Source organism: Littorina saxatilis, linkage group LG2, assembly GCF_037325665.1.
Source record: "Littorina saxatilis isolate snail1 linkage group LG2, US_GU_Lsax_2.0, whole genome shotgun sequence".
In the NCBI taxonomy this organism is placed as follows: Eukaryota; Metazoa; Mollusca; class Gastropoda; order Littorinimorpha; family Littorinidae; genus Littorina; species Littorina saxatilis.
In genome coordinates this window covers 42,175,325-42,202,054 of record NC_090246.1, presented here as the reverse complement: position 1 = coordinate 42,202,054, position 26,730 = coordinate 42,175,325, and the positions used below count along the sequence as shown (strand labels likewise).

At 43.5% G+C, this 26,730-nt stretch overlaps 1 protein-coding gene across 1 annotated transcript; it reads left to right on the top strand.

Annotated features, from left to right (window-relative positions):
- On the top strand, nt 1-26,727 carry LOC138959032 (beclin-1-like). The gene is made up of 15 exons (XM_070330396.1): nt 1-351; nt 2,212-2,276; nt 2,507-2,559; nt 4,802-4,886; nt 7,679-7,741; nt 9,374-9,447; nt 17,934-18,006; nt 19,730-19,854; nt 20,662-20,724; nt 21,238-21,321; nt 22,361-22,510; nt 24,626-24,754; nt 25,178-25,220; nt 25,832-25,926; nt 26,322-26,727. The coding sequence occupies exons 1-15, from the start codon at nt 207-209 to the stop codon at nt 26,431-26,433; spliced, it is 1,359 nt and encodes a 452-aa protein (XP_070186497.1). The 5' UTR covers nt 1-206; the 3' UTR covers nt 26,434-26,727.
- The last annotated feature ends 3 nt before the right edge of the window (nt 26,728-26,730 follow it).

Below are 26,730 nucleotides of genomic sequence, written 5' to 3'. Positions count from 1 at the left end.
GAAGAAGTTATCGACGAAAACAAAACAAGCAAGCAGTGGGCGTAGTTATTTACTCATATCTCTGCGAAGATCGATAGTTCGACGATCTAACTACGATGACATGTTCTCATGTTTTCCCTTCATCGTAATTTCAACTTCTGAAGTTAAAACTTTACGGGCATTGTGTGTTGAGTCTTCAGACGAAAGACATCTTGTGCGAAGTCAAAATGGCCACTTCTCGCATTGATACATCTGGAAAGTTGTCAACAGCTACAACGCACGTCAGTTTTGTGTGTCAGAAATGTCGACAGCCTCTGAAGCTGGACCACACCTTCAACACTCTTTCCCAGTCTCTTGTTTCGGAACTTAGTGGTAAAAAATAAGATTCTTTCAGCAGTAATTTAACAGCAATGCCAATGCATTTGGATCTTTTAGTTTTACTGATCATCAATCTAAATATAGTCTAAATCATACTATATTCATATTGTACTGGCTACATGCACTCCGAGTGTACACAAGATTCTGCCCCCTGTGTACACTCCGACGATAACTTCTGGTCGGGAAGCGAATTTGCCATTCGACGCCACTTTGCGATAGAATAGGAACGCAGAGCAGTTAATTATGAGAGATTACAAAAAACAAAAACAATCTGATGCTGCTCGGCCTTCACGAGGCCAGAAAGTGGCGAGTATTTTACTCGCCATGGCTAGTAGAAACATGTAAATGGCGAGTAGAAATGTTAATCTACTCACCAAATGCGAGTAAAGTTGCTGAAACAAATGGTTGGTTTGGCGAGTAAAAAGACTAAAATTTGCTCACTGGCTAGTAAATTATGAGAAGTACTAGCCAAAGGCTAGTGCCCAATTTTGTGGACTTTCAGCGCTGTTCACTGAAATGTAGATTAAATTCTCGGATTGTACATAAAAGATCAGAGAACCGCATCAACACTTGTGTCATTCGACGCCATTTTGCGAAGGATCACATCACTTCTGATTCATAGTATCTAAGTACACTAGGGATAAACACACACAAAAACAAACACACACACACAAAACTGATGCAACACGGAAGGTTATTGACGGAGTTTGGAGCACACTTGGAGTGTGTATCGATATATCTATGTGGTTGTATACTATGTGAGTGCCGAAAAAGATATGGCGGAGGTCAATACATCAGATTGATTTTCATTGGCTACTTATAGTTGTAAAGGCGCATTTCATTGGCCTAGAGTTGTAACAGAGCTTTCATTGTCAGAGTGTATACGTTCCTATAGGCCTTTGCCTATTCTACAGTGGAACTCCCCTTTTAAGACCTCCACAAATCTTAGAAAATCAGGTTTTAAAAAGCAGGGATCAGCATTACTGTGACTGATCATAAATGCATTACTGTGACTGATCATGAATGTGAGCCAGCCCGCTTCGGCCTGTGCACTGATACTACACAAAATCAAAGAAAAGAAAAAAATAAATAATAATAAAATCAAAAAAGTTAGCGGAAACATGAAGTGAAACTACTTCAACCTGCGTTCACACTTAGCAGGAGAAAACTAACTTCACAAAGCAGGGAGAACAAAATTACCCAAGATTCTAAACACAATCTTGAATTCTCTGAACACTTTCTGAGACAGCATTTCAGTTACAGAACAGTGTACCTTGCAGTGTTCTTCTCATGTACTGTAGGCCTTGGTCTTCGGCCATTGACACATTTTATTTTGATCTGACGCATTGTTCTGACCCCTGGCCAGTCGACTGTCCGATTGTTTTGAAATGTAGGAGCTTTTCTGACTGCACAATTTGTTTGTGTAGCCAGGACATTTGGACCTATACATATTTTCAGTCCAGGTGCTCTGTTCATCTGTGAAACTGAAAGAAGGAACTTAATCTACAAAAAAAGCATGAATTGCTATATATATATATACAATGTATATAAATTGTAATGTCCACTGTCAGGCATGGGAATTGTCCGCCGAAAGGCAAATTTCCGCCGAATTTTTTTTTTTGTTCCGCCGAAAAAATAAATGGGGGAGGCAAAAATGGTTCTAAAAACTGAATTTAATGGCAAACTTTGAGCTTAGATGACACCAAATTGCACCATTTGGGTTCTTTGGAGAAAAAAAATTCCGGGGGGCATGGGCTAGGCGCTTCGCGCCGTCAACTTTGCCATTACTTACAAATTTTCAGCCTTTTTTACTTTTTTCAATTCCCATGCCTGACTGTGTTGTGCTGTGTGCAGCGCCTTTGACGAGCATCAGCGAAGATGGCAGGGACAGCATCACACGACCATTTCAACAGCTATCGGTATTACTTTAAAATATATTTAGCTTTCGCATGATGAAGTGAAATCTGAGAATTCTTTAATTTAAACCATGCATTGTTGCCATTCTCTCCATAATCTGTCTACTGATGTTCATAATAATTAATATCTGCATTCATGAACATTTAACTTAGCCTTGTATAAGCACACTCCACTGTTGGTATTAACATTTGAGATATTATTTGTTAAATTAATGTCACTGTTTTCTTTTCAGTTGGCCCAATATGAAGAAGATCCAAATGTTATTAAATTGAAAGTTCCAGCAAGGTAAGAATAATAGACTGTTTTATTTCATTATAAAAACGATTTATTAGCATTGATAGAACCTTCCATCACAAACCCTCCTAATAGCGACACCCCCCATTTGCCAACTGATTTTCTGGACACGGATGCCTTTCACACTGTAAATGATCACCTTTTTTCCGATGACCGACCTACCAACAATAACGACTTTCACTTTTTCACCAGTTAGTGTCAAAGTTCGCAATTACCCAGCACATGCCCCTCATTAGTCTTGCATCATGAACAGCCCATTACAGGCGTTAGTCAGTAGTACTGTACATGTAAAGTAAGTTTGGGCAGCTGGTATCTAATTGCTTAAAGGCACAGTAAGCTTCCCGTAAACCATCACAGATACTGTCAGGCTTTTACACACAGTACAAACACCCTTCCATTTGAACGCTCACCAAACGGGAACATCCTAGGTGCCCTACGTAAAGAGCGAGCAATTTTTAAAGAATTAATTTTGCAGATTGTCTCCTGCACTTTTTGGACCCATTCTGAACTCAGGTCAAAAATGAGTTACTTCCCTTCGGGTCTCATTCTAAACTGGCGATAGCCGTGGACCGATGATTATCAGAATGTTTTTGGACCGTGGTGCGTTTTTGCGCTAGACCTAACTTTTAAAATCTAAATAATAAATTGACAGCTTGTTACACAAACATTCTTTAATCATAAAAGAATTCTTTTTTCATCAAGACAAGATCAGTACAATTCGAAGTTGTGAAAGTCTTTAATCATAAAAGAATTCTTTTTTCATCAAGACAAGATCAGTACAATTCGAAGTTGTGAAAGTTTAAAAAAAGAAAAGCCCGGAAGCAGGGTCACGCAAGGGTCGTAGCAGACGACGGTTTATGCATATCGCCAGTTCCTCTCAACAGTCAAAAGCCATCGCTAGAGTTCTTGTGAACCACAGCCGTTTGTTTCGTGCATATAAACATGCTATTGCAGATAAGCTCACATCGAGTCGCATTCAAATTACTAACTGACGACTACATTGTGAAAAAGGGAAACTGGATCACACGAGTTCACGATGGCACAGTAAGATAAACCACGCAAAAATAAATTCTTTGAAAATTGTTCGCTCTTTACGGAGGGCACCTAGGATGTTCTCAAGCGGTGAGTGTTTAAATGAAAGGGTGTTTGTACTGTGTGTAAAAGCCTGATCGTATCTGTGATGGTTTACGGGAGGCTTACTGTGCCTTTAACATCTCCCTTGCAGGTCATATTATGGCATGCGCATTGGTTGTGTCAATTGCATTTGAAATTGCAAACTCTAGTGGCTTTCGGCTGACAGCTGTCTCACCTTTTGCTTTTGCAGTTAAAGGGGAGGCAGAGAGCCTCAGAGGGGTAAGAGTGAGAGGGTAGGCACAGTTAAAAAAAAAAACACTCAATAATGAAACCACAAACCTGCTTGCAGTTTTTTGGGCGCGTTTGTTTGTGAACATATTCTATGAGTATGAGTGCATATTCACCAACAGAGTGGATGAATTATGAATAAACATGTACAATACAATACCTCTCTTGACTCAAGATGAGTTTGGGAACTCTGTATTAGTTCAACTTCATATGCAATTATTGAGAGGTAGTCTTAACATGACGACACCAACAAAACTGAAAACAAACTTTTGACGCTCGAAGATCGAGTTAAAGTCATATACAGCAGTACCTGCTATGTATGGACCCTCCCATGAGAGGACACCTCACTTAAAAGGACACCTTCTCTTGTCCCTTTTTATATTTCTGCCAAAGTATACCTGTCATGAAAGGCCACCTGCAATATAGGGACACTTTTGGCTGGTCACAAGGGTGTCCTTTCATCACAGGTACCACTGTAGTGATATAAAGAGGCAGTAAAAGAGAAACCACGAGTGAACTGCCAAGCAGTTGCCTCCTTTACAATGAAACTGGACCAGCAAATTCCCAATAAAGACCCCTCCATTTTCTAGACATTTTCAAGATATAGTTAGTGGGAGGTTTTACTGTATTTTAAGTTTTGTAAAGGTTGAATGTTTTGACATGTCTCTCATCAGGCGAATTACACATTAAGAATGTCTCCATGAGTCTATCATTTTTAACTTTTGGTTCAGACTCGATTTTCAACAAACTGATCACTTTGGAGAGGATTAAACAGGAAACCACATTGTGACATACCATCTTGCGCAAAACATTTTGTATCTAGCATAAGTATCATTAATTTGTTTTATCGATGTTAGTTGTTACACTTCAGGACAGAAATGGATGTGAGCTGTGATTTCACTTTACTGGGAGAAACCGAGTCTGGCAACATGGGAAACCTCAGTCATAGACTGAAGGTAAGACACATGCACACACCCATGCATACACGCACACAGACAGAATACAGTATTTATTGAGCCAAGTGACATTAAAAAACATTTAAAGCACAAGGAATTTCGCGTAAAAATACACACAAATACACACACACACACATACTTACTCACACACACACACACACACACACACACACACACACACACACACACACACACACACACACACACACACCCATACACGAGTGCCTAGACAAGACAACAGATGTATGAGTATGTGCACAGGCAGCATACATTCATACACTTACAAAAATGCATGTGCATACACATTCGTTTTTAACATGTGCATGTACACAGCATTTTCAGTATAAATGTGTTCTTATGCAATGCAAAGCTGTAAACATTCTTTTGAACTTTTAGATCTTAAGTTAGAAAGAGGGGCCCCGGGATATTGTGTAAAACAGGTACGGTACATGTACATGTACTTTGTTTACTTTAATTGTGCTCCTGAAATGTATGTTTTTGTTTTGTTGGTAGCTCAGACTTTATTTCTTGTTTTTCTCAGTGCCCAAACCTCTATCATTTTACCAGCATTGTTGGTTGTTGTGAGTCACTGTCTAATTGATTCAGTGTTTTGATTGTGTAGGGGCAGCTGCAAATAAAAGTGCAGAAGTTTGATATTCACAAGGTACACTACATTGGAATCAGAGAATGCTAAGTCCACTTTCAATCCTGATATCCACCCAGCATGATGTTTTCATCATTTGCCTTCTTTTTCCTTGCTTGCTACTTTGTTCAATTGAAGTGTATACAACGAAGGAGTCGTTTGATGAATAGAAGAAAAAACAAGTCGCGTAAGGCGAAAATACAACATTTAGTCAAGCTGTCGAACTTATTTAATGAAACTGAACGCACTGCATTTTTTTCAACAAGACAGTATACTCGTAGCATCGCCAGTCCACCGCTCATGGCAAAGGCGGTGAAATTGACAATCCAGAAAAGCGCGGTGGTGGTTGCGCTGAGCAGGACAGCACGTTTTTCTTTATCTCTATTCTTTTGAACTTTCTGAGCTTGTTTTTAATCCAAACATATCATATCTATATGTTTTTGGAACCAGAAACCGACAAGGAATAAGATGAAATTATTTTTAAATCCATTTCGGAAATTTAATTTTATTCATAATTCTTATATATGTTTAATTTTCAGAGCTTGTTTTTAATCCGAATATAACATATTTATATGTTTTTGGAATCAGAAAATGATGAAAAATAAGATGAAATTGTTTTTGGATCATTTTTATAAAAAAAATAATTTTAATTGCAATTTTCAGATTTTTAATGACCAAAGTCATCCATTAAATTTTAAGCCTCCAAGCTGAAATGCAATACCAAAGTCCGGCCTTTGTCGAAGTCTGCTATACCAAAATTTCAATCAGTTTTATTCAAAAATGAGGGTGTGACAGTGTCGCCTCAACTTTTACAAAAAGCCGGATATGACATCAAAGATATGTATCGAAAAAAACGTCTAGGGATATCATTCCAAGGAACTCTCATGTAAAATTTCATAAAGATCGGTCCAATAGTTTACTCTGAATCGCTCTAGACACACATACACACACACACAAACACACAGTCACACATACACCACGACCCTCGTCTCGATTCCCCCTCTATATGTTAAAACATTTAGTCAAAACTTGACTAAATGTAAAAATCGTGAAGGGTTAACTTTGTCAGTTTCATGTAGTCTCCATTGGTCTGCATTATGAGCTTAACTGAATTACGCAGTACAGTTATGGCCTGTATTGTTGAAAAACATTCATTGTATAGATCTAGAAGACTTAATTTACATTTATTCAATTAAGTTGTGGTACAGTGTATGTTTTTTGTGTGTGTGTTTTTTTTGTTTGTTTTTTTTAAAGCTTTCACCCAGTCTTGAGGAATGAGGGAAGTCAAAACACACATGCATTGTATTTATAAATAGCTTCATGTAGAATACAAAATCAAAAGTTAAATTGACTTAGTTCATCAGTTATAGAGGTTAGTTTGATTTTTGATCATTTGAAATCTCCCCCCATCCCCCTGTAATGACCTTAAAATGTGTTTTTGACCCACTGGTTTCCACCTCTCCTCCTTCGTATTAATTGCTTGTGTGACCAGACTCATATTGAAGGCCTCACAGTTTCACTAACCCAGTTTTTCTTAACCAGATGTGACTTTTGTTTGTAACACACTAACAGTTGCAGGTCTTTGTGTGTTTCTTTCTTTCACTTTGTGTGTGTGTTTTTATGTGTATGTGTCTCAAACATAGCTTATAATTGTTAAGGATGTAGCCTGAAAAACACACATGTCGGGGACAGCTGTTGGAAATTCATCCAAATGTTTGAGCCATGTACAAGTGGTGGCAGTAGTCTTTGGGAGTGGGTAGATAGTGCAAAACAGTATTTGTATTAACATATCAAAATGCAACAAAACAAAATCATGCACATCTAGCACTAACAGATTTGCAAGGAAAATGTAGAGCTCCAAAAGTGGGCAAGATCCACACACACTCTCTGTCTGTCTGTCTGTCTCTTTCTCTCTCTCTCTCTCTCTCTCTCTCTCTCTCTCTCTCTCTCTCTCTCTCTCTCTCTCTCTCTCTCTCTCTCTGTCTCTCTCTCTCTCTCTCTCTCTCTCTCTCTGTCTCTCTCTCTCTCTGTCTCTCTCTCTCTCGTAGTCGTATACACAATGGAGAAAGTGCCAGTGTGCATCTTTCCAGTGCTATACTCTTCAATGTGTTCAAAATATTTATCTTTTGCACAATTAACTATTTCTCAGGTATCCAGTGTGCTGTTTGACTTCATGTCAGGACAATCAGAAGTCGACCACCCATTGTGTGAGGTCAGTGTGCATGTCGTTTAGTGGTTCATGTACAAAACATGATCATGCATTATTTGACCTTAAAAGTGAGGAAATGTCTGTATAACTTGTCGGTTGTGTCATGATGTTTGGCTTAAATCTGAGTAATCTGTTAGTCATAGCAGTAGTATTGAGTAGTGTTTGTCTCTATGGATCGTTGGACGCACATCTGAAGTATTAGTGAACAAAAAGCTTAAAATTGAGGTTTTCACAGATGTTTTTGAAGTTTAGTCCATCGTCGAACGCTGAAGAAGAAGAAGAAGAAGTTTAGAGCTTTAAAACTTTATACACTTCTACTTCTAGGGTTTGATGACCTCCTAACATGACCCAGATCAGGACTCTTGTCAAATTCCAGGTTCAGAGCAGGGTAATGTGCGCGTAAAAAAAATGAAAATCACTAAGTTCTTCAAGCTCAACGGTTTTAAAGCAAGAACCTTGAAACTTCTCATGCTCCCATGGTTTGATGGCCTCCAAACATAACCCAAGTCTGGTTGATATGCCTAAAGTTTCAAGGCCACTCTTGGTTTGGTTCTTTAAACTTCCCACTTTTAGGGTTTGATGACTTCTGGACATGACTCAATTTGTCTGGTTGATCCTGGTTATAATTAAAGGTCACAGTAGGGTCTAGTTCGGTCAGAAAGTAGTCTTATATATAGTCTTGAGTCGAGCATTTGAAAATGCCTGAGCCTGAAGGCGGGTGTAACTTACACCTCTTGGTATCAGTCTGCCTTAGAGATGAGGACGACAGTTGGCCAGATGGCCAGAATATCGCGGTGCATTATCTTGCATAGAACTAAGTCGTGTCTGCCACGATGGTGCCTGAGCTAAACATTGGCAGGCACTGCTCACAGCCCGGCACACTGCACTGCAAACATTCCCCGTCCCTACACCTAGCTCTCTCGCCACCATCCACCTTACCCTTGGTCTCATGCCTGACAGTCTATGGAGCCTGAGCAGCAGATAATTTGTTTCTGTATCATATTATTGTTGAGGAAGGTGAGTTGTATGAGAAGTTAAATTTCTTGTTTTTTTATGTGGTGTTTTTGTGTGTGTTTTTTTTTGCGTTTGTATTTGCTTATTATTTACAGTCTATTGAAAGAAGGGGGACTGATTTGACATAAGGATATGCCCCTGTACACGTAAATGTATGCATATAATATGGTTATTGGTACAAATAAGAGACTGAACACTGCTGGTACAGTTGATCAAAGCTTACATTAAGGATAAGATTCATAATTATAGTCCTGTGAGGTTACCCTCATGGAAATTCGGGCTGCTTTTTCCCTGGGTAAAGTGAGCTGCCAATACAGTATACAGCGCTGCCCATTTTTTCTTTTTCTTTCCTGCATGCGTGTATTCATGTTTCCAAGCCCTGAGACTTTCGCTGAAAACTTGGGTTCTTTATGCGTGCACACGGGGGTGTTTGGACAGCGAGGAGAGTCTGCACAAAGTTGACTCTGGGAATTAAATTCCTCGCCGAACGTAGGGATCGAACCCACGCCGATAGCAACAACTGGTTTTGAAGCCAGCGCCGCTGACTGAGCTATTTTCCCGCCCTTCACTTTAAGTGTGAATTCCTCTTGGCAGCATAATTTATTTCAACATTGTTTGCAGGAATGCACAGACACGCTGCTTGACAAACTGGACCAGCAGCTGAAACAAACTGAGGATGAATGCAGAGATTACAGGTCAGCACTAGCATAATGCTTGTGTGTGTCAGTGCATGAGCGAGAGAGCAAGAGTTAATCTGCCATGTGTTGACAAAACCGAGTAAGTCCACTGAAGCTACTTCCGAGAAAAACGACTTTTACTGTTTGATAAAATGTCTCAAAAGTGATGATTATCTAGATCAAACTACCGAGATAATAACATAAATAGCATTAATTTACGTTTAAAACCCGATTTTCATAATAATCTGATGGATGGTTTTGGTTTTGTTGGGCATTTTGTGGATGTTACACGACACTTGAGATTGCCACAAGTTCTCAAACGTCGTATAGTTGTGTTCTTTTATTCTACGTCGCCCGTCTTCGCAGCAACAGAAAACAACTCGTCAAATTGAGTTCGAGGATTTATTCAGCATTCAATACATACAACTGCACAACGTAGCAGAACTCAAATAGAAGCTTTTTAACATTCAAATCGCGCTGGCATATATAGTAAATACTCAATCTCGAGAATATTCCAGACCGAACACGATACAACTACATTATACGAGCCGTGCATGGACTAAACTAGCGACATTCTCTTATGACGTACATCAAAAGGGCCGACGCACTTAATCCGAACGAACGCCACGAACTCACACTAAGAACAGCATGGTAAACAACTTGTTTTGACGGGACTAGAAAGTTCACCTGCATTCTCGTCCAAGCATAAATATTGTGTTTACAAAATATAATATCGGTACTTTCCCACAAAGTAAAAATAAGTCAACTACATGCAACACACAAAACTGAACCAAAGCTCAGCAACGGTAGCGTTTCCTAACATTACCCCCAACACCAGAAGAAATTTACCTAATTTCTTTCAATCATTGAAACGCTACTTGTACACATATTATGTATACATAACAGATTGAAATCCAGGTATGTACATTAGTCTGTTGGAGAATGAACACAGTTTTACTCACATACTCGGCTGAGAAAATCTGCTCCAACATTGTCTGAACCTTTGATCGATTCCACTCGCATATCAAAGTTCTGCAAGTACATCACCCACCTCATGATGCGATTATTCACAAACTTCGCAGAGTTCAGGTAGGTGAGGGGTTTGTGATCAGTCTGAAGCACGAATTTCACCCCTTGGAGGTAGAGTTCAAATTTCTTGATTCCCCACACGATGGCTAAACACTCTTTCTCCATGGTCGAGTAGTTCTTCTCGGCTCCTGACAGCTTCTTGCTGGCATAGCTGACCGGAAACGGTTTACCTCCATGCTCTTGCATCAGCATGGCGCCGATCCCTTCGTCCGATGCGTCTGTACGCAAGATGAACTCTTTGGCAGTATCAGGAAGGCGTAGCACCGGGTCTCGTGACATCAGGTCGCGCACGGTCTGGTATGCCTTCTCCTGAGCTGGTCCCCAGAGTATTCGGTTGGGGCATCCTTTTCGGGTCATGTCCGACAAAGGCGCCGTTATGGCGGCGAAGTTTGGAATGAACTCTCTCTAGTACCCAGCCAATCCAAGGAAGGATCGCACCTGCTTCTTGGTTTCAGGACGTGGCGCATTGAGGATCTTGGTGACGTTTTCCAACAAAAGCCCCTTTTGACCTTCCTTCAGTGAATGACCTATGAAGTCAACGTTGTCGGTCCCCAAAATGCACTTGCTGGGTCTCACGGTCAGATTGGCTTTTGTCAGGCGGGAAAACAGTTCCCTCAAAGTCTCCAGATGCTCCGCAAAGGTCTCCGTGTGGACTAGCAGATCATCCCAGTAGTACACAACATTCTTCATTCCTTTGAGCATTTTTCGCATTCCCCTCGTAAGGGTAGCACCACTGTTCACCATGCCAAAAGGCATCCGCAGGCACTCATACGTTCCGTCTGGAGTTGCAAAGGCAGTCTTTGGTATGTCCTCTTCGCGCACAGGAATCTGCCAATATCCCTTGCTGAGATCGATCTTTGAGAAGATCTTACTGCCAGTCAACCTTCGGAACAGATCAGCCGCCGTCGGCATTGGTTCAGGGTCAAACACGGTGATCTTATTCACTTTCCTGAAGTCAATGCATACCCTGTTTGTACCGTCTTTCTTCTTGACAACAACAACGGGAGATGAGTAAGGGGATGATGACTCACGGATGACCCCCATCTTCAACATGTTGTCGATGTCCTTCTTCAAGGATTCCCGAGCCTGAAACGGGATAGGGTATGGTTTTGAGCGAACGGGAACGTTAGATGTGAGGTGGACTTCATGTTCGACCAAGGACGTAGAGCCTGGAACATCAGAGAACCTATGGGTGAAGTCGCCCATAAAATCATGCAGCTCCTTCTGCTGATCTTCTGTCAGGTCAGGTCCTAGCTTGACGTCATCCACTCCCTCTTTCTTGTGGAGGTCTCCCAACTCCAGTAGTTCCTCGCCGTCGAACTCGTCTAGTTCGGCTGGTTCTTCCGCACTTGCTGCGACCTGTACTGCTTCCGGAGGTCTCTCCACATACAGTTTCAGGAGGTTAGCGTGGTAGATCTTGGACTTCTTGCCGACATTCACCTTGTAGTCGTTGATCCCTACCACGGCCTCAACCTCGTATGGGCCTTTCCACTGCATCAGTAGTTTGTTGTGATCAGTGGGGAGCAGTATCAGCACTTTGTTACCTGGTGTAAACTTCCTGTTTACGGCTTTGCGGTCGTAGTAGTGCTTTCCACTATCCTGAGACTTTCTCAAGTTTTCTCTCGCAATCTCGAGAGTCTCCTCCAGTTTCTCTCGCAACTCGAACACGTACTGGTAACTGTTCTTCACTTCAGGTGTGTCCACATCTTTCGTCCACAATTCCTTTAGTATCTGCATCGGGCCTCTCACGGTCCGCCCGTACATCAGCTCGAACGGGGAGAATCCAGTGGACTCTTGTGGCACCTCCCTGTATGCAAACAGCAAGGCATTGATGTAGCGATGCCACTGCCTTGGCTGCTCACTGCATAGTTTCTTCAGCGTGGACTTCAGCGTCGCATTGAATTTTTCTACCAGCCCATTGCACATCGGGTGATAGGGTGTCGTAGTCAAGTGACGAATGCTCAGCAGCCTGTTGACCTCTTCCATGCATTCAGAGACAAACTGTGTCCCCAGGTCTGTGAGGATCTCTTCAGGAACCCCAATTCTGCTGAAAATGTCCACAAGTGCCTCGGCAACAGTCTCTGTGTCAATTTTCTTCAGAGGCACGGCTTCTGGGTACCTGGTTGCATAGTCTACCAGGGTCAGTACCCAACGATGACCCGCTTCACTTGGCGGTTTTATCTCGCCGATGAGGTCAATGGCCACCCTCTTGAAAGGTCGGTCGATCAAAGGCATCTTCTGCAACGGCACTTTCGGGACCCTTCCTCGCGGTATGGTTTTCTGGCAAATATCGCACGATCGGCAGAATCGAGTCACATCTGCATGCAGTCCTGGCCAGTAAAACGCAGCCTGGATTCTGTCCGATGTCTTCTTGACACCCAGGTGACCTCCCATTATAGAGTCGTGGGCCACCTCCATCACCTGGCGCCTAAGTGGTTGAGGCACCAGAACTTGACGTAATGGCTTCCCACCGTTGACTCTCGCGTGCTGGAACACTCTGTACAGGATCTTGGCCTTTACTTCAAATTGCACAGTGCCTTCGCCCTTGGTCATCTCCTTGACAGGACGACTCCTGTACTTTGTTAAGGTCGAATCAGCTTCCTGTAGCTGAATCAGCTGATCCCTGTCCACGACAGCAGTTGCAGAACTGTTGGTGACCCTGAGTGGCGTAGTTGTTTTGTCCTTCTTCGCCTGGGCTCTGGTCGTCACAGCGTTTACAACCTGCGGCTGGTCGCGGCGATGCACAGTTGCTCTGTCATCTCGTAACAGTTCGCTGATATCTTCATTCGCGAATGGCAGTGGGTCTTCCTCCTCAACAGCAGGCTGAGCTGCGCCCATTCTCCATTCGACATCAGGGTCATCAGGACGTCTCGCACCCCCAATGTTCCCAATTAGTAGATCGTACAAGGGCTTCTTCAGGCAGACGGCCTCAACTTCTCCGGTGAAGTATGGAGTATCGATCTGGATTTTTACCACTGGTGCCTTCACGCATTTGCTGTCAGCCATGAGCGTCCACTTGAAGTCACCAGTGAACTTCTCTGTTGGCACCAGATCCTCTTTGACAATGACTCCATTGCAGCCCGAATCTCTGAGAACAGTCACTTCCTGCTTCTCAACAAATCCCTTCGACACGGGCATGTTCGACACTGACACAGCTGCGCTGGCGACGACAGAGATGGACTTGCCATTGGCGAGTAGAAGCTGGCCATCAGAAAGACATTCTTCCACGTCCGATGGTGTATCCACTTGCTCGGCAGCCCTTGGTAGTATGACGCTGCTCGCACATACTTGTTGGTTCGAGCCACTCGTTTGCCTCTTGTTGTCGTAATATCTCCGTCGATGTTCTTGCGCTTTGTCATTGACATGTCCGTTATTTTTCTTTTGGGGACAGTTGGCGACTCGGTGGCCCTTGGCATTGCAAAGGAAACACGTTATGTTCTGCCCTTCATTGGATGATGGTGCGGACTCAGTTTGTCCCTTGGCAGGTTGGTTTCCCTGGTTCCCGCTCTTCTGGAAAGGTTTCGATGACTTTGACGTCCCCAGGGTCCTTCCATGAGCAATGAGATAACGCTCAGCAGCATCAGTAATGTCCTTCAAACCCCGCAGTTTTTGCTCTTCCAAGCGGGTCGCCAGGTCCTTCGGGCATGCATTAAGGAACTGCTCCTTCACGATCAAGTCCCGCAGACTCTCGTATGACTGCTCTTCACCTGATAACTCCACCCACTTCTGCAGGTATGACGACAGGCGCTCCACAAACTGGCTCGGTGTCTCTCCAGACAATGGCTGGCATTCGCGGAAGCGTTGACGGTAGCCCCTTTCAGTGAAATTGTAGCAACGCAACAGAGCTTCCTTCAGTACATCATAGTCTCTGGCGTCATCATTTGAGAGTCTAGTGTAGACCTCAAGTGCTGCCCCAGTCAAATGTGCGCTGAGTTGAATCGCCCAGTCGTCGCGCTGCCATCTAGCACTCTCAGCGAACCTCTCGAATCTTGCAAGGTAGCAGTCGATCTGGTCCTTCCCGTCAGCGAATGCTGGAAGTTTCGGTGCCCTGTGTAGCATTTGCTGCTGGTTATCTCTTTGGCGTGGTGCCTCGTGCTCAGTTTGAACACGCACCATTTCTGTCTGAAGCTCTAAGCGCTTGGTCTCCATTTCTATCTGGAGCTCTAAGCGTTTCAGCTCCATTTGCTTTTCTTCACGCTGCGCTTGTCTTTCTTCACGCTGTGCTTCTCTTTCTTCACGCTCACGCTGCGCTTGTCTTTCTTTATCTTCACGCTGCGCTTGTCTTTCTTCACGCTCACGCTGCGCTTGTCTTTCTTCACGCTGCGCCAGCAGTCGTGTCTGGGACTCGACGAACTCCGTCAACTGCTTGCCTTTTAGTCCCAGTTCAATTCCTTTTCCCCAGAACTCAGCCATTCTGGTCTTTTCCGGTGCGTTCGTCTGTATTCTTTCACAGCCCCGAACGTAGACGAATGTAGTCTTCTAAAAGAACACAGTCTCTACTGCACCTCCGATGCTTCTCTCGTCGCTGGTCACCTTCGTAGACGCAGGCTGCCACCCTCCTCGTCTAACGTGACGGCGCACTCTGCTCCCGATACGTACACGACGTACCTCAGTCGTATTTCGTAGTATTAATGCACTAGCTCCGCGACGAAGTCCGTCTCGTCCAAACGGCAGCTAACCTCTGTAATCCCGATACACTCCGGCGTCGCTCACCGTACCGAGCTGCGGCGATTACCAAACTCTTCACCAGTCACACCGAATCCACGGTTCCGTAGTCTCAATACTGATCCCTCAGGATACACCCGATTGATGGCTACCTCCTGTGACTGTCTTGACACTGGTCCTTGCTGCTGGAAAACCCTTGGCGTTAAACGTAGATCCTTGGCTTGGCCCCCAATTGTTACACGACACTTGAGATTGCCACAAGTTCTCAAACGTCGTATAGTTGTGTTCTTTTATTCTACGTCGCCCGTCTTCGCAGCAACAGAAAACAACTCGTCAAATTGAGTTCGAGGATTTATTCAGCATTCAATACATACAACTGCACAACGTAGCAGAACTCAAATAGAAGCTTTTTAACATTCAAATCGCGCTGGCATATATAGTAAATACTCAATCTCGAGAATATTCCAGACCGAACACGATACAACTACATTATACGAGCCGTGCATGGACTAAACTAGCGACATTCTCTTATGACGTACATCAAAAGGGCCGACGCACTTAATCCGAACGAACGCCACGAACTCACACTAAGAACAGCATGGTAAACAACTTGTTTTGACGGGACTAGAAAGTTCACCTGCATTCTCGTCCAAGCATAAATATTGTGTTTACAAAATATAATATCGGTACTTTCCCACAAAGTAAAAATAAGTCAACTACATGCAACACACAAAACTGAACCAAAGCTCAGCAACGGTAGCGTTTTCTAACAGTGGACTTACTTGGTTTTACCACTTTTCCCCCCAATATCAGATCTAACAAAACATGGGCAGATCTAAGCAAGCGGACTTACTTGGTTTTACCAGAATATTTGGAAGAAGAAGTATTGTCAAGAGAAATGACAAAACAGTGAAAATAACACTACGAATTTGCACAAGATGGAAAGAGAGAGAGAGAGAGAGAGGGAGAGACTAGACAGGGAGAGAGAGAGAGGAGAGAAAGCAGGGGGGGGAGGGAGGGATGGAGGGAGATAGAGATGGAAAGAGGGGTGGAGAGTGGGAGAAGGAGAGGGAAGGTGAGAGGGAGGGTGGGGAGAGAGAGAGAGAGCTATGGAGGGAGAGATAAATGGGGAGGAAGAGAGAGATATAGGAATGGACTGAGTGAGAGAGAGGGAGGGGGGAGGATGGATTGAGGGATTGAGTGAGAGGGAGGGCGAGAGAGGAAGGAAAGGAGGGAGGGAGAGAGGAAGGAAGAGAGAGGGAGGGAGAGACTTAGTGGGATTGAGGGAGGGAGGAAGGGAGAGAGGGAGGGAGAGAGAGAGGGAGGGAGGGAAAGAAATAGTGGGATGGAGGGAGAGAGAGAGGAGGGAGGGAGTAAGAGAAGGGGAGGGAGGGAGATAGGGAGGGAGGAAGAAGAGAGGGAAGTGTGTGAGGGATGGAGGTAGGGAGAGAGAAAAGAGAGGGGAGGGAGGGAGGGAAAGAGATAGTGGGATGGAGGGAGAGGAGGGAGGGAGTGAGAGAGGGGGGAGGGAGATAGGGAGGAAGGAAGAGAGTAAGAGGGAGAGAGGGGGGGGGGGAGGGAGAGAAAGAGAGTGGGATGGAGGGACAGAGGAGAGGGAAGGAGGGAGGTAGAGAAAAGTCGATTGTTGGCGGTAGGGAGAGAGGGATGACGGAAGAGAGGGAGGAGGAGAGAGCGAAAGGGAAGGAGGGATAGAGAGAATGATGGAGGGAGGGAAATAAAGAGAGGGAGGAAGAGGGAGAGAGATAGCGAGAGAGGTAGGGAGGGATAGAAAGAGAGAGGGAGGGAGGGAGAGAGGGAGACAAGGATCGTCAGGAGAATCATATAGAGAAGAAAAATGTTGTAAATAAAACGTCAAAAGGTGACGTCATTATGTCTCGCCTTATCGAATGACGTCATTTGTGTGTTCCAGACTTTAAATGACGTCATTTGTGAGTTCTAAATTTAAAATGACGTCTTTTCTGTATGAGTCGTCTGACAAGAATTTTGTAACTACCATTATACGAAAATTAGGAAACCCTTGGACTTACTTTTTGTTTGTTTGTTTGTTTGCTTAACGCCCAGCCGACCACGAAGGGCCATATCAGGGCGGTGCTGCTTTGACATTTAACGTGCGCCACACACAAGACAGAAGTCGTAGCACAGGCTTCATGTCTCACCCAGTCACATTATTCTGACACCGGACCAACCAGTCCTAGCACTAACCCCATAATGCCAGACGCCAGGCGGAGCAGCCACTAGATTGCCAATTTTAAAGTCTTAGGTATGACCCGGCCGGGGTTCGAACCCACGACCTCCCGATCACGGGGCGGACGCCTTACCACTAGGCCAACCGTGCCGGTCTGGACTTACTTGGTTTTGTCAAAACATTCATGCACACTTAAAAAGTTGTTTTTGATTGTGGACTTACTTGTTCATATCTGCTTATCTAAGCACTCTAAAAAGTAGAAATTAACACAAAAGATGCGCATTGATTTCTTCTTTTTGATGAACAAAAAATATCATTTTTTGAAGAAAGAAAAAATGGACTTACTCGGTTTTGTCAGCACACGGCAGTAATGGTGTGTGGGAGTGTCTTTCTGTTCCTCTGTCTATCCATTTGTCCATCAGTATGTCTTTGGGAACAAGAAATACATGAAGTTTCACTGCATTGAATGAGGTTCAGTCTGTGGTCAAATACTATTTACTGTGCTAAACTCATTGTCATGGTTTGGGTGGGTTTTTTTCTCCAGAGAATTCCTGGAAAAACTGAACTCATCAGATGAAACAGTTGATGAAGCTGCTTTGGACAAAGAGCTGGAACAGGTATGCTCATAAGCAATTACACTTACAGCACAAGTTAACACTCTGATTTTGTTTGTCCTTTTATCTGTTTTGATATCTTTTCTGAGAATCTTGACCAAATGAGGCAGAGTGCTCATGGTAAGATAAAAGAAACAAAAGGATATATGCACTCTGAATATAGCCCGCATCTGCAACAGTTTTCTGATGCGAAGGCTTACTTCTAACATGACCCTCATTAGTAGTATTTTTGATGTACAGCAGTCCCTGCAATGTACGGCCCCCGGCGTGAGCGGACACCTGACATGTACGGACACATTTGCTCGGCACGGAGTGTTTTCCTTCTATATTTGCCCCCCCTTAAACGGACACATGCAAAACGTGGACGCGGACACTCATTTTCGGTCCCAACAGCAGGTCATACCTCCAATGTACGGACAGACCATCGTCAAATTTTCACCACAACAAAATCGATAACAGAGCAGTCCGGCTCTTGGTACAAAGATCACAGCCGCAATGGCGTGACGACAGTCACTGGTAACTTGAGTGCACCTGTACCCATCAGGAGGGGGGGTAGTTTTGGTCAGGAGTGGAGTACATGCGAAGATGCCAACATGAAACTGCACTGTGCTCTTTATTCTTGTCTGTTGGACGTAAACAACAGAAACCACAGTCGATGAAGGTCCTGAGCGAAAGAGAGTGAAAAACCGGCCACAGTTCTCAGCATCGTGTGTCTGTGTGTAACCTCTTTCACTGATTGACAAGATACTCTTGTTTCCCCTCAGCCTTGACCAGTGAGTCGGTTGCCTAATCTGTGAACCCTTCAGTTGTCTTGCTTTGTCAAAAGTTACGACACAGTCAACTGGTTTTGCTCTGAGTGAACAGCCCCAAACAGTACATGGCTGGAGGGAGTGAGAGAAAGGGAGGGGGGGTGGAGGGGTAGCTGGCTAAACTCTGTGGGGTGTCCGGTGTCACTGCATGTCAGCAGGAAGAGCATTGGAGAGAAATAGAGAGGTGTACTCTTCCACACAATTTCCAAGCATCAGTTGTCACGGCTTGGGGTATAGGCATTAGTGAGGGAGAGTGGGAGCTGTGTTATGTACAGTGTATTTCCGACTGAAGAGTGAAAAGTCACTGCCATGCCACATGATCGGCATGCAGTCAATAAAGGCGGCCACACAAGAAGAAAATAAATTATATGCTTATGACATGCAGCTCTATCTGCTGCTATTTATTCAAACTGGTTTTCAAGCTTATTCTTGCAAAGCATCTGCACACGCTCCTCTGTGCTGTGTTTGTGTGGCTGCTTTCGTATGTCAGCGCATGGTGAGTGTGTTCACTGCCTTGAGGATTTATTTTATCTCTTCTTTTCAACATTTTTCATACAAATCATTTTTACAGAACGTTTAAAGAAGTATTAGGAGTTTATTGTTATTGTTTAGTAGCCACAAGAAGTGATTAGCATAGACTCAATCCTGTTGTTTGTGTGTCTCTGTGTGAGTGTATGGGGGAGGGGGTGGTGTGGTCACCCCTCCCGTGACCGGACACCTGCAATGTACGGACAGTTTTGCTATGTCCCAAGGGTGTCCATTCATGAGAGGGACTGCTGTAACGCATTCTGTGTGTGGGCACAGATTTTTGTTTGTGTGTCTATGTGTGTGTTTGTTGTGCAATCATGCACACACACAAAATGTAAGTTGTTGACGCCATACAGTCGGCTGATTTCCTCCCCCATGGTGGCTTTCAGCTGCGCGGGGAAGAAGAGAAGCTGATGCAGGAGCTGGAGAAGGTGGAGTCAGAGCAGCAGAAGGTGGAGGACCTCATCGCGCAGGAGAGGGAAGAAGCCTCCAAGCTGGAGGAGTCCGAGGCAAAGTGAGTCACCGTGCTAATGTACAGTGCTACCTGTCATGTCAGGCCCCTTCCACATGAGGACATATCCCAAGGAAGGACACCTGTTCTTTTTCAATTGACCAAATGATATACCTGTCATGACAGCAGTGTAGGGACACTTTTGGCTGGTCCAAAATATGTTCTTTCAAGTTTTATTGCAGGTTCCAGTGTAGCTTACAGTCTCTTGTGCGGTGCTACCATTGTATTTCTTTTTTTCACGTGTTCAGAGCTGCCAACTGTTACACTCTCAGCGTAGCATGCTAAGACAAATTTCTACGCTGTTATGCCAAGCTCAGAATTGCTACGGTCAAACAAATAATCACAAGCGTGCACTTTCTTGTGAGTCCTGGTACTCATTTCTGCTTCTCACTCTGTGTCGCGGTCAGAATTTGTGTCATACACTGACACACTGACGAGTGGCACTGCAGACGCTCTCTAATGGCCAAAATGCACAAAATAGCCTCAATGCGGATGTGCGAATATATATTTGGGCACTGCTACACTTGAAAAAAAACTTTGCTGTGCTGAAATTCAAAAGAAATGTAAATTGGTACACTTGAGGATTCACAAGGGTTGGCAGGTCTGTGTTCTTTCTTTTCACCTTTCTTTGTTTTTCTTTCTTTTGTTGTTGTTGTTGTTTATTTGTACCTTCAGTTTCCTTTTTTTTACTTTCGGTTTTCTATCTTTCTTCCTTGCTCTTGCTCTAAGGGTGGAATAACAGAATATGGATATTTTTCAATTGGTGAAGTTGGGTGACTTTCAAATTTCATTGTTGTTGTTTTTTTACAGATACTACCGGGACTATGCGGAACTAAAGAGACTGAGAATGGACCTGGAGGATGACCATATGAGGTACAGCCCTTTTATCCTGCCCGTAATGCACACTCACAGTAACTGGCTAGGTAAATTGAGGGCATGGTGTGATTTCTTTAGTAGACATGCTATGTTCTTGGTTGGAAAGAACAGATAACGGAATATTTTGGATGCAAAAATAACTGAATTTGGGAATCTTGTACGTAGTGCAGACTCCTCTGCTTGTTTGAGGCTATTTTTAAGTTGACAATGACAGAGGCTGTCAAGGGGAAATTTGAGCAGGGGAAGTGGGAACTAAGTCTTTTTGGGTGGATTTGTATATAAGGACGTTTTTTAAAATTAAACTGAGGTCAGTGGAGCGGTACACTGAGGGCGTTGATCATAAAAGACTGACTGGGAAGAAAAAAAAACAGAATCAAAGAAATTATCTCTATATAGTCCGAAATGGCAAATGTTATCATGTTTTTGTGTGTGTGAAATTTACTGAATCATGTTTGAATGAGCCAGCAATTTGTTAAATATGAATGTGATTTTAAAATGTTTATGTTTCAGTGTTGAAAATCAACTGCAATTTGCTAATGGACAACTCAACAAACTGAAGCAGGTCAACGTTTTCAACTCCACCTTTCATATTTGGTAAGATTTTCATACATGTATTTAATTTGAAAATACTGGAAAAGAAATATTCAACTGTTCAGTCCTATACCATGTATTTGATAGTCATTCATGTCAAATATCAAAAAGGTACTGCTGTGATTTACTTCTGTTGACTGGTTGCTCTGACCAAGCAACCAGTTTTTGTGGTATATATTTGTTTGCCTTTTGGGCAATACTGGTTTACAAAACACCTTGGCTCGAACACTGGTCTGAAGCGTATCTGGTAAACTTCTACTCAACTGATATATTTTATACTTGATGATTACCCGCTTCGCCGGGTACCGGCTTCGCCGGGATACCCAGCTTCGCCGGGAAGAAGTAGAGCCGAATACCCGGCTTCGCCGGGTGAGTGGCGCACCGTACACCGGCTTCGCCGGGTACCCGGCTTTGCCGGGTGAGTGGCGCACCGTACGCGATTGACGCCACACGAAGGAAGGGAGATAAACGCGCAAAACACTGGAGAAGATAAGGAAGAGTTACTGGGAATGGATGTACAGAAAAACCATAAAAACCAAAATCGGTTCAGCGCTGCGCGCTGAGAGCACATGTTAAAAATTTTCATCGACCAGATTGTGTCCGGGGTCTACCTGAATATGCCCACCAAATTTGAAGCAGATCCATCGAGAACTTTGGCCGTGCATAGCGAACAGACAGAAAGACAGACAGACAGACACACACACGCACAAGCCGTATATAGATATAGATTACATGGAATTTGAAGATGTTGGAGTACCACTGTTCTGCCCTTATTAGGACTAATATTTTTATTTTGTTGTCCAGAAGTAGACAAATTACAACTGACTGTCATTTGCATGGTTGTGTAAGGGAGCATTGCATGCACACAATACAACATTAATAGTAAAGGACCCCGCAGTAACAGCAAAATGGCTTTGCCAATGTATAGTACATGTATCAAGTTAACAAGTTCAGTTTTCCTGCCTTACCAATGTGTTTTACGGTGTTTGATTCTGGCTGCGAAATCAGAGTAAACAGCACTGACAATGTTTTGCATATTCAGGCACAATGGTCACTTTGGCACAATCAATGGATTCCGACTGGGTCGACTTCCCAACATTCAAGTGGAGTGGGCGGAGATCAACGCAGCGTGGGGCCAGGCTGCTCTGCTTCTGCACTCACTGGCCCGCAAAGTCAACCTGACCTTCAAAAAGTATGATGTTTGATTCCCAAAGCGTGTGATTATCAGGCTGTTAATGCTTACATGGGAATTGAGGTGTGTGGTTTGCATAGTCTAGTGGGGATTCTTTAGTGCCAAGTGGAGGTCTGGCGGGATCGGCAGAGCATGATTGCACTAAAAAAAAAAAATTTGTAATACATCTTTATATATATGGAATTGAAAAGACAATCTGTTCTTCTTACCGGCACGGTTGGCCTAGTGGTAAGGCGTCCGCCCCGTGATCGGGAGGTCGTGGGTTCGAACCCCGGCCGGGTCATACCTAAGACTTTAAAATTGGCAATCTAGTGGCTGCTCCGCCTGGCGTCTGGCATTATGGGGTTAGTGCTAGGACTGGTTGGTCCGGTGTCAGAATAATGTGACTGGGTGAGACATGAAGCCTGTGCTGCGACTTCTGTCTTGTGTGTGGCGCACGTTATATGTCAAAGCAGCACCGCCCTGATACGGCCCTTCGTGGTCGGCTGGGCGTTAAGCAAACAAACAAACAAACAAAGGTCTGGCGGGTAAGGGTACATGCCGAAGCCGTGCAGACAAAAGAGATAGTCACAAGGTGGGAAAAGAGCATAAACAGTTTACACACAGCATATTTGGCAATCACTCACTGCTCTTTTGCCCTCCACAGGCGAGTATGCACTTCGATTAGGTGACCATGTACTTACGCCTTAGTTGTCTTTGTTTTATTGTGTTTTGCTTCGTTGGTGTGTGTGTGTGTGTGCGTGTGTGCGTTTGTGTGCTGTTCACTTTTATTTGGTCGTATTTCTGTTGTGTTTATATGGGTGTGTGTGTGTGCAGGTAGATCTAGCAGGATTGATTGGAAATTTGCTATTAGCCACTTAGGGTGTTTTGAAAGTCCTTAGAATCTCATATTATTGCACAGCTTATCGTTAATTGCTAACTCTCAGACAGCAGCATCCGGGTTCTCGTAACGGGTTCCTCAGAGCTTTTTCTTTACATGTTAATACGGGAAAACGTTGTAAGGGGCCAATTCAGGAAAATAAAGTGAACGGCACATCAGGCAGACACCCTAAGCTATCAGGAATTCGATTGATTTGGAAGCTGTGGAAAACGGGATGTTGCCGTGGTGAACATCAACCTTTGAGTACCCGTTTATGGCGCAAGGCTTTAAACACAACGGGCAGGAAATGATGCACAAACTGCTCTAAGGTAACCATACGTTGCTCCTGAGGTAGAAATGGGGCAATATGTCCTTAATTTAAAAAAATGAGACCACCTTTTTCTTGACAGTGTTCCGAGATCATCAATAGTTGATAGGGGTGGAGCCGTTTAGGAACATCCAAATGGCTGATTGATGTATTGACCGGGGGTGGTAAAATTGATAGACACAAGTCCCAATTGCCCGTGATAACCTTCCCAGAAGCCTTACACTCTTTATAGTGACATTCGATGAGCATTTGTATGCACCATTCGAGACCTACCCCCTTTTGTTCGCTAGAAAGAGAACAGGCACCCGCTGTCTGCAACGATTGCATACCCCTTGATGCTTGTGCCAGAAAGACTTGCCCCCTTTTGTACGTTAGAAAGAGAACAGGCACCCGCTGTCTGCAACGATTGCATACCCCTTGATGCTTGTGCCAGATCACATTTACGGGTACCGATTTAATTCTCTATGTGTCCTTTACGTCCATGTCTGTGATTCGTGCATCATCTCTCGTCAACTTTTCAACGGCAGCAACGTTTGTTGCAGTAACAACATTCAACTGTCGGTCTGGGTGGGTGCACAGGTGCTTTCTTCCCAAAAGATTCCTACAATTTGTAGAAAGTGTGAGAAACATAACAATCCTTCATGAGATGTTTATACATCATGGCTCTAAACTCTCTCTTTTTTAGCTCGATGACAGACAAGTAAACATGGACGGGTAGTGTTCTTTAAGAGCTGTTTTCTTTGCAGAGGAAACTTCGAGATACAATCATGAAATTTTGTTTCATCGCGGATGAAAGACTGCAGTATGCAAACGACATTGTAAGTATCATGAGGCATTGCCAGGAGCTGGGAGTCTAAGCACTTCCAGAACACCCCTCGTATGTACTCGTTTGCGGTTTTTTTCATTTCAATCCTTTTGTTGTGTCCAGATACAGACTTGTGCCCTATGGAAGCTTTTCCTACATTGAGAATTTGGAGTGGGACAAAAAGAAGAAGGAAGAGCCCAAGGAGCTGAGTCTGTTTGGTTCTGGAGGGTTCAAGTTCTTCTGGGACACAAAGTCAGTGAGCATGTGTGCATATATATGAGTATATTTTTCATAATTGATTAATAGATATGTATTGAGCTCATACGAGTCAGAGTAGAGGTTTAGCCTTTTATAGAGAACATTCTGTTATTCTATGTAAATGGTATTTAATGGAAATGCATCATCTACACTAAAATCATTAAATGCTTTGTGAGCATGATCATCATCTTCATCAGTGTATTGACATTGTTAATAATAATAATGCCATCACTGTCATCATTTTCAATGGTCAAGGTCAAATGATGCACAGGAGTTGTTATTATTTCCCTTCTGTATTTGTTCTGTGAATTACGAGCTCCAGCAAGCTAAGAGAAAGCAACTTGTATGCTTTAGTGAATGTGAAAAAAAGAATCAACCAGGCTGGTATTCCATCTCTAAATGTTGTAGTCATTGCAGGTTTGACATGGGCATGGCTGCATTCTTGAACTGTCTAGAACAGGTGAGTAATAGACACAGAGAAGTTGTTTTCATTTATTAATCATGACATTGCTGATTAAACCAGTAGGTTTGTTTTTGTGTTTTTATTTGTAGGTGTTTGTTTGTATTATATGTGTACTTGTCTGTGTTTGATTTTTAAGCATATTTAATGTAGAGAGAAATATGCTCAAATTACATTATGAAATATTTTCTTTTTATTACGTAAACTGTAAAACAAAATGTAATAGAAGATGGATTAAATATTGGTGTGTGTATGTGAAAGGCAGGGGAAGGGCAGGGAGGCAGGCAAAGGGAGATGCAAAAAAGGGCCAACATGTGCAACTGTAGGGCACTGGCAGGGAAGGGGCATTAACTTCTGTGTTGCAGCATTTGACAGAGTATATTATTTCCCCTCCTGTGAAATTCATGCAAGACCACCGCCTACACCTTTCTGTATACAATTACAAGTGTGTGTGTCTGTCTGTCTGTTTGACACTCATCAGTCTTTTCTTTTTTGTCTCATGCATCTTCAACCATTCAAGAACATACATTATTTTGAAGGAGGATGCACTAGATAGAAACATAACTTTAAAAAAGTAGTGCAGTTCAAATGTTCTTTGTTTTGATTTTCAGCTGTGGGAGAAGATAAATGATGGCAACAACATGCCTTATGCCATCTGTGGTGATCGCTTGCAGGACAGAGAAACCTCCAATTCTTTCTCCGTCAAGTGAGTAGAAGTGTGTGTATGTGTGTGTGTTTGTGGGTGTGTGTGTGTGTGTGTGTGTTCAAATGTTTTGTTCTTGTGTGTAAGCTTTTGGTGGTGTTGTTTGTTGATGTTGCTTTTATTGTTTTTTTGCTTTGTTTTGTTGTTTTCTCCGGATGGACTGCTCTGTTAAAATTAGATTGCAATTTTCTGAAATAACCTGCCTAGCTTGATTTCGCGGAAAGGTCACTGTGGAGAACCAACTTTGTCAAGTTGATTATTCCAGATTTGGTTGGGCCATTAGAGTTTTGTCTTTCAAGAGTTGAAGAGGTTCAGAATTGCTGATGCATCATATATTTGTAACAGTTTTATTCGGGGTAAAAGTGTACCAAGATTTGATAAGTGTCATAAATTTGCAGGACTCAGTTCAACTGCGAGGAGCAGTGGACCAAAGCACTCAAGTTCATGCTGACCAACCTCAAGTGGTGCCTGTCCTGGATCCAGGCACACGGCGCAAAGGGGCAAAGCTAACTGCAGCCGTGTCTTCTCTATGATTAAAAACAATAACCAACCAACCAACCAACCATCTTCTCTCTCATACCGGACTCCTGTGTGACATGGTGTGTTCTGGTGTCAAACGTCTTCAGACTGCTTCTTCCCACTGGCATTTCGGAGTCTTTTCTTGTTTGCTCGTCTTTGCCCAGTTACATTCCTTCAACATAGCAGCCCATATCTGTTCGCGTATTAATGTCGCTTGCCCTGTAGAAAGTGGACCTTGGAAGATACATTAGATGGCTCAGCAGCACCCTCCCCCCCCCCCCCCCCCCC

What these genes read in the sequence shown, in the direction of transcription:
- LOC138959032 (XM_070330396.1), top strand. Translation starts at nt 207, where the DNA reads ATGGCCACTTCTCGCATTGATACATCTGGAAAGTTGTCAACAGCTACA. An exon ending in TCTTGTTTCGGAACTTAGTG is followed by an intron (nt 352 to 2,211) that starts GTAAAAAATAAG and finishes TGCTGTGTGCAG; the next exon opens with CGCCTTTGACGAGCATCAGC. An exon ending in TCCAATTCTTTCTCCGTCAA is followed by an intron (nt 25,927 to 26,321) that starts GTGAGTAGAAGT and finishes ATAAATTTGCAG; the next exon opens with GACTCAGTTCAACTGCGAGG.